This window comes from Polistes canadensis, unplaced genomic scaffold, assembly GCF_001313835.1.
Source record: "Polistes canadensis isolate GaletaPanama2010 unplaced genomic scaffold, ASM131383v1 scaffold_2, whole genome shotgun sequence".
Taxonomy (NCBI): Eukaryota; Metazoa; Arthropoda; class Insecta; order Hymenoptera; family Vespidae; genus Polistes; species Polistes canadensis.
The window spans coordinates 2,148,608-2,161,901 of NW_014569549.1; the positions used below are offsets into that span (position 1 = coordinate 2,148,608).

The window sequence follows — 13,294 nt, forward strand, 5'->3', positions numbered from 1 at the left end:
CTCCAAACTCTCTTCCGAGGAGCTTCCTTCGTAACAGGTACAAATCTCACGATTCGGACAATCGGTATGTTTTTTATCCTTCGTTGGTTCGCTCTGAGAACTTTTTTCAATGCTCGTGGATTCTCTTTGTGTCGGTTTTTTGTTCGAATAATCGTAAGTTACATCGGGACTACCAACGTGAGGTTTAAGTCGAAGTTTTCTCGGACATCTGAGTGTAATCGCAAAAGGATCTGGAGATTTTCGCGATTCTTCCATTCTTTCTGGTATCGTAGGACTCATCAGGCCTGGATAACTTAAGTTTGAAAAATTGCAAGGTGTTTCGGCGAATTCCCGTACGATTTGAGAAGAGATTGGTATCGATGGTACAACGTTGCATCTCCTTCTCTCGAATTCGAGCTCGACCTGCTGAATCTTTTTCTGAACGTTATTCAACCTGTTCTCAGCGATGACACGTTGAGAACGATATGGCGCAAAATTGAGGTTAACTCTTTCGTCGCATTCCTTTTGTTTTAAAATAACCAAAAATTCACGAAGTTCGGCATCGGTTTTCAATGCGAGAATTGTTGGATCTATCGAATCGGTAGCTTCTACCTAAATTCATGATTAATTTGCTAACAATTGTTAACGAAATTTAATCCTAACTAGAAAATTGTATATCCTACCTCCAAACCCTGATTTTCCATCAATTTTCTATTGATCAGATTTTCGACTAGAGCCTTCAAAACGTTCACTTTAAGTTGCACCAACGTTAGAATCGGGATTATGTTGGCCGGTGGATTTGCAGTCATGTGAAGATTTATCAGAGCGTTCACTTGTTGAGAGTTTCTCGATTCAACTAACAATTGATCTTTATTGAGAACGTTGATAGATCTTTGAGCTCTCTCCATTGTATCTTCCATCGACGTTGTTATATTCGAGGCTGGTATCTTTCTGAGAAGTAATCGGGTAGCTGTGCAAGAAACGATACCTTGTATGGACAACAATTGAGATGCTAAAGCTTGAAGACTTATTGCAGAGGGACAATTTCTTTTGGAACAGATGGTGTCATCTGTGGTTTCCGAACAACGATGTTCCTCCTCTTGATAAGAATTGGAACAATAAGATAAAGGTGGACATTGTCTTAATCCCATCAATTCTGCATTACTTCTTGTAGAACAACCGCAATTTTTTTGCTGTTCTCTTTTGTTCATTCCGAATGGATCGAATATAGGGAAAGGAATTGGATAAGGATAGAAAGAAGGTGGACAGATTGGTGGTGGTGATGAAGAAATATAATGTGGTACACTCGAAGATTGATTATTCGCAGTTGCCAAAGGATTTAATATACCCGGAGTTGAAGCTGCTTGTTGAGTAGCTACCACTGGTTGCTGACAACCACCAGGAATAATAAAGATCGGTGTTGTGTTAGCAATACACGAACGAATCTGATCGATTATATTTTGAGGTAAAGGTCCGCAATTAGCTGCTTGCGTTTGCATTGATGAAATTTGATTTTGACAAGGAATCCCTTGGCAAGGATTATTAGTGCTTGTTGGCAGTTGCGTTGTACAAGGATATTTTCCCGACAAATAACCTTCTTGTTGGTAAAATTGACTGAACGGACCCTGCGTATATTGTCCTGAAGTGAATAAATTCTATTTAAATAATCGATCGAACGAACGAACAAGTTACGAGGCTTCTCTGATCGAATTACCTTGAGAATTCCCAGGGCAGGCGGTGCATTGCGTGCTTTGTTGGTTACTCGTTTGCTGATACGTTTGAAAATTATTTGGATTAGTTTGTAAAGGTACTGTTGATTGACAAGGATTCATTTGTGACATCAAACTCCTCTATCGTTTTATATATTTTTTTATTATTTTATTAATAATAAGTTAAGATGAATTAATATTATTACGATCGATGTTACACGGATGTTTAACGGATAATGATAAAAACATTTCAGATGAATTTATTAAGTTTATTTATAATTTTGAAACATGATTTTGGTTTAGGTATTGTATTTTTATTATAGATATGAAGTTAGCGAGTATCGTAAGTGATCGATGGTATCATAGTATCGTTATATCAATTCTCTAAATTTTATTGAATAATTCGATTTTAACGAATCACTGACAATAAATTTGTAAGTATCATCAAAATATCTCCCTAATTAATTGATGTAAGTATAAAAAATTATTAATGTGTATAAACATACGTCGCGCCTGAAAATAGACAACTTCTTATACATCTTATACAAAATCTGTATTTATACAGATACATACATTGAACACGAAATACTTTTAATTGGATATGTTTTTAAATGAAAACTTCAAGCTAAAAGCCCGCACTATGTTAAAATGTTTAAACAAATACATTTTTATTTAAATAATTATATAAACGTTAAAACAACGTTAAAAATAAAATAATTATAATCTTAAATTCTATTAAATACAAATATTATTCTCGTTGTCTTCTTGGAAAAGTCATATAACGAAAAATCAACAAAAGAAATTTGATCGATTTTCATATACTACTGTTGTCAAACTATCAGTCTAACGGCAAATTTCGTAGAGGATGGTTCTGTGCTTTTAGATTACAATAAACGTTTCCATTGATTAATTGACAATCATTTAAGGTATATCTAATACTATACTGTACTCTACTAATACTTATATTATTATAATATTATTATATATTATATATATGAATTATTTTCGTGTATAATTATTAATATTGCATTATTAATATTGAAAAAGTAGAATATTATATCATTTTATCAATCATGAAATATAAAGTCGTTTGTTATCTAGCAGAACGTTCAACTGATAACTGTATGGTTAGTTGTAGATGAGAAGCGACGAGCCGTAAACTTGTTTGTGACGACATTGATTGTGAGATGCGAACGGCTTGTTATTTCGAAATTGGACGATTAGTGGGGGAAAACATACTGTACGAAGTTCATATTCAGTCTCACATCAGTTCTCGTTTCGTCGTACTAATATAATACATTAGACGAAGATACAACACAACTGTATTCAAATAAATATTATAATAATTATTTATATACATATACTCGTGTTTGAAAAGAAATCGTGAATTTTATCCGCTCTTGTGTTCGCGTTCGTTCATTTTATTTTATTAATAATTAGTGATCAGGTACAGTAAACAATATTAATTGTATGTTACAATATAGTAAAAATATAAATGATCGACAAAAATAAGTGAATACTGAGAAGACCGATAAATATAAAAAAAAAAATTATAAATAACATTGTAGAGATGTTTAAATGATTGTTTTTGTGTGATGATTAAATTCTTATCTCTAAAATCGATTATATGATATATTTAGATACAATAATTACAACGTTACACAGTATTACTGAAATATTCGTCGGATAATGACATATTTCTTTAGAAAATAATAGTTAAATCGATCGTCCGATATAATCTTTAATATCGATATACTACTGACGTACGATTAACGAAATATAATAGTATATCGATAAATATTCAAGTACTTAATAGAAAATGTAATCGTTAAATGTCGTTCAACACCTATTATAGAAAGTAATATACTCCATTGGGAATATATCTTTAGATTACGTGTTAATAAAAATTTAAAGTTTCAACTGGCTCAAAATAGTCGTCATTTAATAGCGATTTATTTAGTGAATTTTCAAATCTACGAAAGGAGAATCAACGAACAAGTTCGACGAGCAATTTATATGCTGTTTGCTGCTCCGAGAATACTTTACTAAAAAGTTCTATATATATATATATATATGTACTTATACATTTAACACGTGCATATATTAACTAGTGTTAGTGTGACCAAATTAAACTCGGCAGATATTCCAGAAAGATAATCGTTATCATCGTTCGATTTTTGCGGAAACACGGGAAGCACGTTTTAAATTGTGTGTATACATGTGTATATATATATATGTCTATATATGAGTGTTTGTAGGTGTATGCGTGTTGTGACGACGGTATGTCGAGTCGAGTCGCCATCGAAAAAGTTAGTATAATTTACGAGGGTACGAAAACTTAAACGAGTTCCAACGAGAAGGAGGCCGCAATCACTTCCACCTCTGCCACTGCCACTATCGTTACTGTCCTTAATTGCTCTCAGTATTTTATTTCAGTATTTTCATTTGAAAACCAACGTATATATACGAATGAACGAAATATATTTTTATAATCAAAGAGTATACATATTTACGCTTCATTATGATGACTACGATGATGAAGGAATCGCAAGAAGAGAATATAAAGTTCATTAAAACAGATCTTTTACCAGAAATGGTCTATAATCGATGTTTCTGCGAATCAGGTTCACGTGAATTCGTTGAATTCGACTCAGCAATTGTTGAATTAATCGAAACTTATCGAGATTCGACAAAACCATGGGAATTATATCGAGTCAAAGCTTTTGTTAGATTTTCCGGTGAAGTTGAAGCTTTTCCTTTAATCATAAAGCTTCTACCAACGTCAGTTCAATCGGAAAATTCATTCGCGCGTTTTCAAAACGAAGAAATGTTTTACAGTAAAATGACCTCGGTATATAATACAGATCAATTTCCAAAGTGTTATGTTGCGGATATGGGACGATACGGAATGCCGGTCATCGTTCTCGAGGATTTAACTGCGAATGGATATCAAACGATTCAACAACAACGGGAAATGGACGATGAAGAATTGAAGTTATCTGTGAAAACTCTTGGAAGGTTTCATGGGACTGGTTTAAGATTGAAAGCACAAAAGTTTGAACATTTTCGCGAATTTTACATGAAACTTTCAAATATTATCGTTACCAACGATGTTTCCGAGTAAGTAAGTCACATAACGAGTGATTACATATTTTTCATTTAGTCCCATCACTTTTTATAACTTACAAATTATTTTTCTGTATCGTTTTAATTAATGACGATATTAGAAATCTTGTTAAATATTTTCATTTAATGCTCACATTAATTTTATTTTCTCTTATAAATCTCAACAATCTTTTGATAAAAAAAAAATAATGTAATGTGTTCATTTAATTTTTACAGGGTCCATGAAGTCGACGAATCCTTAGAAAATTTATTGTTGGTAAAAGAAATGAAAAAATTATGGGAGAGTAATCAGGTTTTTATGGAGACTTCGAGAGAAACTAATACGAATATTGATGATATCTCATGCATATGTCATGGTGATTTTTCGAAAAGTAAGTTGTTGTTCAAACGCGAGAAGAACGGTCGACCAATTGATGCGAAAATGATCGACTGGCAAACAATGAGATATTGTTCGCCTGCTATCGAACTTGTTATCATTTTAATCATGAATACTCCAACACCATCTCAAGATCAACGTTTCCTTCAAGAAATATTGATGATTTACGTTGACGCTGTTATAAGTGAATATTTTTCTATAACGCGTGAACGATTAATTGAACAGTTATCATCAACTTCATTAGACTATTTTAATTTATTACTTCAAAAAGATTTTACTAATAAGGAAATTGTTCAACAATGGATCGAGTGTTTTAAATCTTTTCGTCATTAAAAAGAAAAAAAAAGAAAATAAAATATAAATCATAATATAATACATTTTAATATGACGTAAAATGTTTTGATGGAAGATACATGTTGAACGACCGTTTTCTTTATCGGTTCTTTTGTTCTTTATTTATAACGATAAAAAAGATAGTCAAATAATTTTGACTGATAGTGTAAATACAATAATACGTTGAAAATTTTTGAATCTAACATAAAAGAGAGAAACAATTTTTTTATTCGGTTAAACTAGCTTTTATTTCGAAAAATAATAGTCTTTTTATTTTTCAACTCATTCTCGTATACGGGATGTTTAATTTATTTTCTGCACTCCTCAATTTCTTGTGTTTTTATAGACTTTCATTTAAAGTGTATTTACAAAAGTTATTTTACAATGGACAAATTTAAATATAGTAAAATATTTCATGTAAATAACTATTCTCATATTTTGTTGAAAAATAACGTTACATGCATTTGGTGTTTTGCGAAAAAATATTTACGTCACTTTTATCTTACACGGAAATATAGAATACAGAAGAAACTAGTATAAGAGGGTGCAAAAGATAAATAGGATACTCGGTATATCAATGTGTTTGTTCCTTTCAAATTTGCATAAGGGGTACAATGTAATATTTTAAATTAATTATTTATACGTTCGTTATATGTATTGATATTTCTTTTTTTTTTTCTTTTTTTCTTTTTTTTTGTCCAATTTACATATAGTACTATATAATAATTTGCATTTCAGTAAATTTTGGCGTGCATATGTTTTAAATAAAAATAAACTTCTGTTCGAGGTTATCGAAAAAAATTGTCTTACACCGTGCTCTCTTTGGACGTTTAGAGATAGAATTTTCCAATCCCAATATCAATGTATCGATATTGTCGTTCGTGGGTATATATATCTGTATACGTAATGTAATATCTAGGTATATGTACGTTATCTTAATATACTGGTCTATCTCTTTCAATATTTTTACAAAGATAATGTAAAAAGTGTAGATGGAAGGAAGACTAATAGATAAAACAATCCGATCTTTATTATACGTTTTATCGATGTGAAAGATTTCATTAAAATGTAATTAAAAACGTTAGTATAATACTCACCGATTGTACAGATAATATATATCCTGTGTAAAAATTTTCTACATTATTTTTGTTCTCTATTCTTTTACAATGAGTAGTAAATTTTATTTATCCATATCTGTATCTTCAGTTTCCTCTTTAGAAATATATATATCGATAAGAAATATAGAAAAGAAACGAAAAAAGAATTATTTGTTGTTATTTTTACACATTGAGAAATCAATCTTCATTAAAATAAAATTGAGCTTTTCTAAAAGAGCTTACCTAGATTAGTACGAGTTTCTTCTGTCTTATCGGTTTCGTTAGAATGTGGTTTCGAATTTGGATTGCAGCTTGGGTTCGAGTTTGGAATCGAAGTTCCACCCAAACGTGGTGTTTCTTCAATCCTTCGTCGATACGAGAAATGTGGTAGGTTTTGTCCAGATATCCGATAGATGCAAGCCATTATTAAAATTAATAAAATAAATGTAATAACGAGTCGCAACGTGACACATTTCGTTTTAGTCGCTGAGGTTATGATTGGTGAGCACGGATAATGAATTTTTTTCAATGGCATACAGCATCCTTTGAATTGGTTGTCATCGCGATACGTTTGGGATGGTTTGTTAATGCAGTCACTTTGCGAGAAAAACCTCTCCATCCAGAACTTTTTTATCTTTTTTATTTCGATAATATCCGCTGGAAAATTTGAAAGAAAGAAAGAGACAGAGAGAGACAGAAAGGATGAAAAAAAAATAGAAGTTGGTACCAAACAACTTATCTTTTTGTTTTTTATATATATATATAACTAAAATTCGTCCTTCAATTATTAATCAATCGAATTTCCTCGCAAATCGAAGCTCGTCTTTGTCTTTTTTTTGTTTTTTTTAATTTTCTTAATGAATTAATGTTTAATTTAATTTACGCACATATACATATACTCGCCGTAATCGTAATTATAAATATCGTACACGTTTTAAATGGAGAATGAAAATGAACGGAATGCTTCGAATTTTCAGTTAGTTTATTCCCATCTATGCCTTTCTCGTTCGTTCAACTTTGAAACGCGAAGCACACGTTCGCGATTGGCGATCGTGACTTTTCAAGCAGCCGTGAGTAAACTGTGTATGTGTATATAAATACACCTAAATATATATACACATATAAATAGGACGTCCACGTTTTCGTATGTTTAGTATTACGTGAACAGTTTTAATAGCACGCTTCTGGACAATGATAAATCGTTGATGGTTGGGAGAAAATTTATGATTTATGTTGAAAAATGTTAAAAATGAGGGAAAGTATGTTTCTGACTCTACGATAACTCCTTAAAAGGCTAACGTATTTAAAGAGATCGTACGTATACGTATATGTATGTATGATGTATGTATGTGTGTATATATATATATATATATATATATATATATATATATATAAATTATTGTATGTATTATCTACTATACTTTACATTTTTCCCAAAGTATAAATCGGTTGTCAAAGGTGAATCGTCGTTGTACTTTTCTCTTGTCAAAATACTTTTTAAAAGAAGCCTTTTGATGAAAAGTTCAAAGATACCGTGTGTTTTCTTTAAAATCGTCTTTCTTCGATAGTGTTCTATTTTCGAAGACTAGTCTCAAATGCTATTGAAAATACGTAGCTTCGTTCGTAGAAGAAATTCTCTCTCACTTAACATCCGACAGTGATATTGGACAAGTGGTCCACCAAAAAGATAAATTTCTTCACTTTCTTACTGTGATTTCTTTTAAGTTTACTTTTAACCCTTATTGAAAGTAAGCAAAAGTCAGAAATATCATATTTGTACGTAAAATCTTCTTTCTTTTACAATAAAATACCAGTAAATTCTTTGTATAATGAAAAAACGTAATATACGTTATCGATTTTTCAACAAAATTTGCACACATTAGCGGGATTAAATAATTAAAAATTCCTTTAAATGTTTCATATTATATATATATATATAATTATGAAAAAATAATTTAATCATTATTTAAACATATATTTTATATTCAGATATATTTTCACATATTCTTGTTTTACTTAATAGTAATTTTTATAATAACGAACGGAAATAAAAATATATTTATTTTTTAAAAATAATACTTTTTTTATATGAATAACACAATTTTGTTAAATGTCGGATAAAATATAAAATATATTTCAATATTATCTCAAATGACTTAGACTACTATCATAATAACCAGTTTTTATGTCAAGAATTATCGATTTATTTCTCTTAAACAAAAAGATATCTTTTATATTTTTTATCTTTAGTTTTGCTTTTAGTTTATTTGGCGAATATTGCAAAACAAGTTAAACCGGCAAGTGAATTGAAAATTCGAAATTAATCTATCAAAGAATGAAAAACATTTCGCGTATCGAGGATTTCATTGATAAATACTTGGATAGCTAAAACGATTTTCGGTCCACGAATCAAACTTTTCTCTTAAAATATCTCTCTCTCTCTCTCTCTCTCTCTCTCTCTCTCTTTCTTTTTTCATCCCATATTGTTTTTCCTATTCCTTCTTTTCTTTATTTTATCATTCAGTAAAAAAATTAAAGTGAGTAAAATGATAGAAAAATTGATAAAAGGCAGAATGAGATAGAGATAAAATTTGAGTATTTATCGTATGGTCAGCATAAAAAAAATGTTATAACCCGTCATATAGTGGAAGATCATGGAACGTTTGCGTTTACACGCTTTAGACATTCCATTCTATGAATAGCACGTATCACACCAAGCGGAACTCGAATGCATGAATATTTTTCGTTTCCCCTATATAACTATCTCTTTCTCTCATTCTATTTCTCTGTCTTTCTCTTAGTTTTTATTTATATATCATACATACGTATATATGTATATATATATATTTTTTGTTTAATTAATCCTTCTAACTTTTTCATTGTCCTGATGCAAGCTATCGTAGAATCGTCGCATAATGCAACTTAGCGAGAAAAAGCTCACGGCTCTTGTCGTAAAGTAAGCAACACCGTGCGCAATTTTTGGTATTCCCAGTTGAACAAAACTAATAAAACAAAAAAGAACAAGAAAAATTGCTTCAAAAGTGCTCCTCTCGTAATTCGCATTGTGTACGTTCAAAACGATGTCTTTTCTTTTTCTTTTTCTTTTTCTCTCTCTCTCTCTCTCTCTCTCTTTCTCTGTATGTCTTTCTCTAACTCTTCTTTTTTTTCATGGAAAAATACGTAGCAGGTAGGCGAAATACGAATGTGAAAAAGACGAATGTTTTTCGAAGGTGAAATTTTTCGTGATCGTCCGACGATAGCGCACGTCACATACCGTCGATATTTATATATCTGTGTGTGTGTGTGTATGTACTATACTATTGCGTAGGTATAGTCGATCAATCAGCGAAACATCGAGCAAGGGAAGCGATAGAAAAATCGCGGCGAATTACAACATTTACGCGTTACTAGAATACAGGACGAGTGCACGTCCAATATCTCTTTGATTTTTCGTCGAAGATTAAGCGAATTGACATGACACGTATTTCCGAGTTTAGAAGTGTTATGAAATAGTGTATACAAGCGATTAATTGTTATCTTATAATAAAAACTGACGGTATATTTCGAGCCGTTTAGAATGAGGACGTTCATTCTTTGTCCAAAAAAATAGCCCATATGTGATATTTTTCATTTTTCAATAACGCATGTACAATTTTTACGTTTGTGACAATTAATATCAATTAGTTCAGAATGTGCGTTTCTTTAAAAATAAGTTACGTTATAAGAAAATCGTGGAATTTCATAAAAATATAATTCAACTTGTTAATATTTTAGTTAATAACGATAAATTATTTCAAAATTTATATGTTTATTTGATTTTGTACAAATAAAAATCAGCAAGTGATATCAAACTTTTAGGCAATATTGTACATATTTTGATGAACGTTAACAATATATGTATAGATATTATTTTTCTAGAGGAAATATAAACGTACGTTTGAATGTTAAAAAATCATAAACCTCGTGGTAATCTTTTTTCTTCCGTTTTTTCACTCTTTATCTTTTTATTACAGCGACGTACAATTCATTCGCGTTCACATTAATTTCACGCTGATACGTATGTATATCGTTTTCAAAAAAACACATATCAAAAGACTATTATTCTTCTGTTTTTAATACGCGATATGTATAATATATAATAGAATAAAAAAAAAATATATATTTTAACGTAAATAAAATGCAAAATCTAATTAACGAATGTATGTATGTTGAATTATTTGTGTTTGTATAATTTAAGAATTATTCCGTAATAATTAACGAGCCATATAGGAAATAATAATGAATATATAAAATTCAGCAAAATATTCTCAATAAATATATGTAAAGTAATATTCAAATAGAAATAGGAAAAAGGAGGAAAAATAAATGATCTTTTGCGTTACATTTTTGTTTTCTCAATATTCAATCCTTACGATAAAATAAAAAAAAGAGCTGGGATGTATGGTGTGAACGTTTATTTTTCGAGTACTTTAACTCATCACTCTTTTATCATACGGATTTATAGATTTACCGCAAGTGTACGGTGAAAACTACTCTTCGAAGCGAAAGCTTATACTTTCTTCCTCCTTTTTCTTCTTCTTCTTCTTCTTTATTGTCGAAAGCAGAGTATTAGTATCACTTATTGGTGGTATCTGTGTGTTCGCCAGTGTCGCTCGATAAACGCTTAGTCCTCTTGGAAGCGCAAAGTAGTCATTGACCGTATCCGTGCAGTACCATGGACACTTATAGACGAGACGCAAACTCTGTTCGGAAATACCCCCTCTCTTTATTCTCCTCCTTTTTCTCCACCTCCTTCTCTCTTTCCCCATCCTTCTCTATTTCCTACGATCTCCTTCGAACGTTACGAGAACGTGCCACTAAACTTAACGACAATCGTTCCTTAACGCTCCGATGCTTAACGAAATTTTCTTCCTCCTCCTCCTCCTTCTTTTCCACCCCTCTTTCCATTCTCGTCTCGACAGAGTTTACACGCTGTTAACCCTCCCTTCATTTTCACGGACGAACCCCCGTCATCTTAGTTGTTGTCGATCGAGTCCTTTCGCGAACGACAAAATTCGCACGATTACGTTCCTCGAGATACCTACCTAAGTCCTTCTTCAACGGGAGAATGATTGGTATCCTTTTTTTTTTGTTTTTCTTTTTTTTTTTCTTTTTTTACGCGGAATAAAAATATACGGATGGATCGATGGGAGGTATTTTATTTTAGTTTCTTTTTTTCCCCTACTAAAACTATACTCTCGATATCCTCCTCCTCCTCCTCCTCCTCCTCCTCCTACCTGAAGAAGGTCGACGGGAAAAATTCTAATTTTTCCTCGTCGATTTGTATTCCGTACGCGACTTAATCGATGAATTATCGAGAGATCCGAGAGAACGTGGGATGGTTATCGTTACGGAATGGAGAATGAATATGGTTAAAGGTGGTGCGTAGCTACTAGCCCAGGGTGATTTTTTTCAAATCGCGTAATTCGTCGATTGCCGTGTCGATGCTGTGTCGGTGGAATGCATAAAAGTAAAAAATATCCTCGACGACTTTGAAACGATGGAAAATGTTCCCGGCCTTTCTCCGACTGCACCATTTGTTTCCAGTCTAATGCACACAGCCGATGTTCAATATAGCATATATCTCTATACTCTATTTTTCTTTCTTTCTTTTTTATTTTTATATATATATATATATAATATATATTTATGTATTATATGTGAATGTGAAATTATAGTTTATTTTTTCGAAATTCATTTAGAAATTCGGACAACTTAAAATTTAATAATTATTTTTTATAGGAAATTTGAAAAAAAACATTCATTAAACTATAAGTTGAGCACGTTCGTGTTTGCACATAAATATTTATGAAAATGTGATAAGTTACATCGTAATTAATGTTCGACGCATAATGATTGATTTCATTAAATTATGAAATAAATAATTATTTTATCAATTAGGGTTTTGTAAAAATTCATAGAAAATATTCAGATTCTCGATATGGTATTCTACGCGTAGATAAAAGAGTGTACTTTTATTTAATATAAGTTTCATTGAAATCTATTCACTTTTAGTATAAAAAATATTTACCGAAACTTTTCAAAGAAATTGCAAAGATGCACTATTTACAGCATTGCATTTTCCCACATTTTATGAACATTTGCATATCGAATTATAACTCGAATAAGTATTCTACGCGTAGACAAAAGATTGTACTTTAATTTAATATAAAAATCATTAAAATCCATTCGCTAAAAATATAAAAAATATTTACCAAAACTTTTCAAAGAAATAGCAAAGTTGTACAATTTACAGCATTACAATCTCTGGTATTTCTTTCAAAAGTTTTTTAGGGGGGAGGGGTTGCGTATGGCTGTGTGTGTCTATGCCCGAGAATGTATTCTTTTCCACGTTGTTTAAATAGTAATTTGATATTTTATAGGATATCAAAGTATTAAGTTTCGATGTCTAGGAAAAACTCTAAAAATTCTTATTTCCAACTTCGTCTGAAGGCTCTTTGCATTCATAGTAATGCTGAGGAATTACTAGTAATGACTGATTTCCGGCTTTGACGGTAACGTATATATATATAGATAGATAGACGATTCATCATTCGTGATGTATAATATTAATTATCTATACCGATTTATGTGCGTACACGACAAGATATTAGAATGACTACAGAGTATTATTT

At 31.0% G+C, this 13,294-nt stretch overlaps 1 protein-coding gene across 3 annotated transcripts; it reads left to right on the top strand.

Moving 5' to 3' along the window:
* The first annotated feature begins 2,755 nt into the window (after positions 1-2,755).
* On the top strand, positions 2,756-5,677 carry LOC106785698. Of its 3 annotated transcripts, none has more exons than XM_014746375.1 (3): positions 2,756-3,135; positions 3,947-4,808; positions 5,031-5,677. In XM_014746375.1, the coding sequence occupies exons 2-3, from the start codon at positions 4,210-4,212 to the stop codon at positions 5,521-5,523; spliced, it is 1,092 nt and encodes a 363-aa protein (XP_014601861.1). In that variant the 5' UTR covers positions 2,756-3,135; positions 3,947-4,209; the 3' UTR covers positions 5,524-5,677. The 3 variants fall into 3 exon arrangements, with proteins under 3 accessions (XP_014601861.1, XP_014601871.1, XP_014601853.1); XM_014746385.1 differs by lacking the exon at positions 2,756-3,135 and adding an exon at positions 3,198-3,896; XM_014746367.1 differs by lacking the exon at positions 2,756-3,135 and having other exon boundaries at positions 3,198-4,808.
* Positions 5,678-13,294: the final 7,617 nt, after the last annotated feature.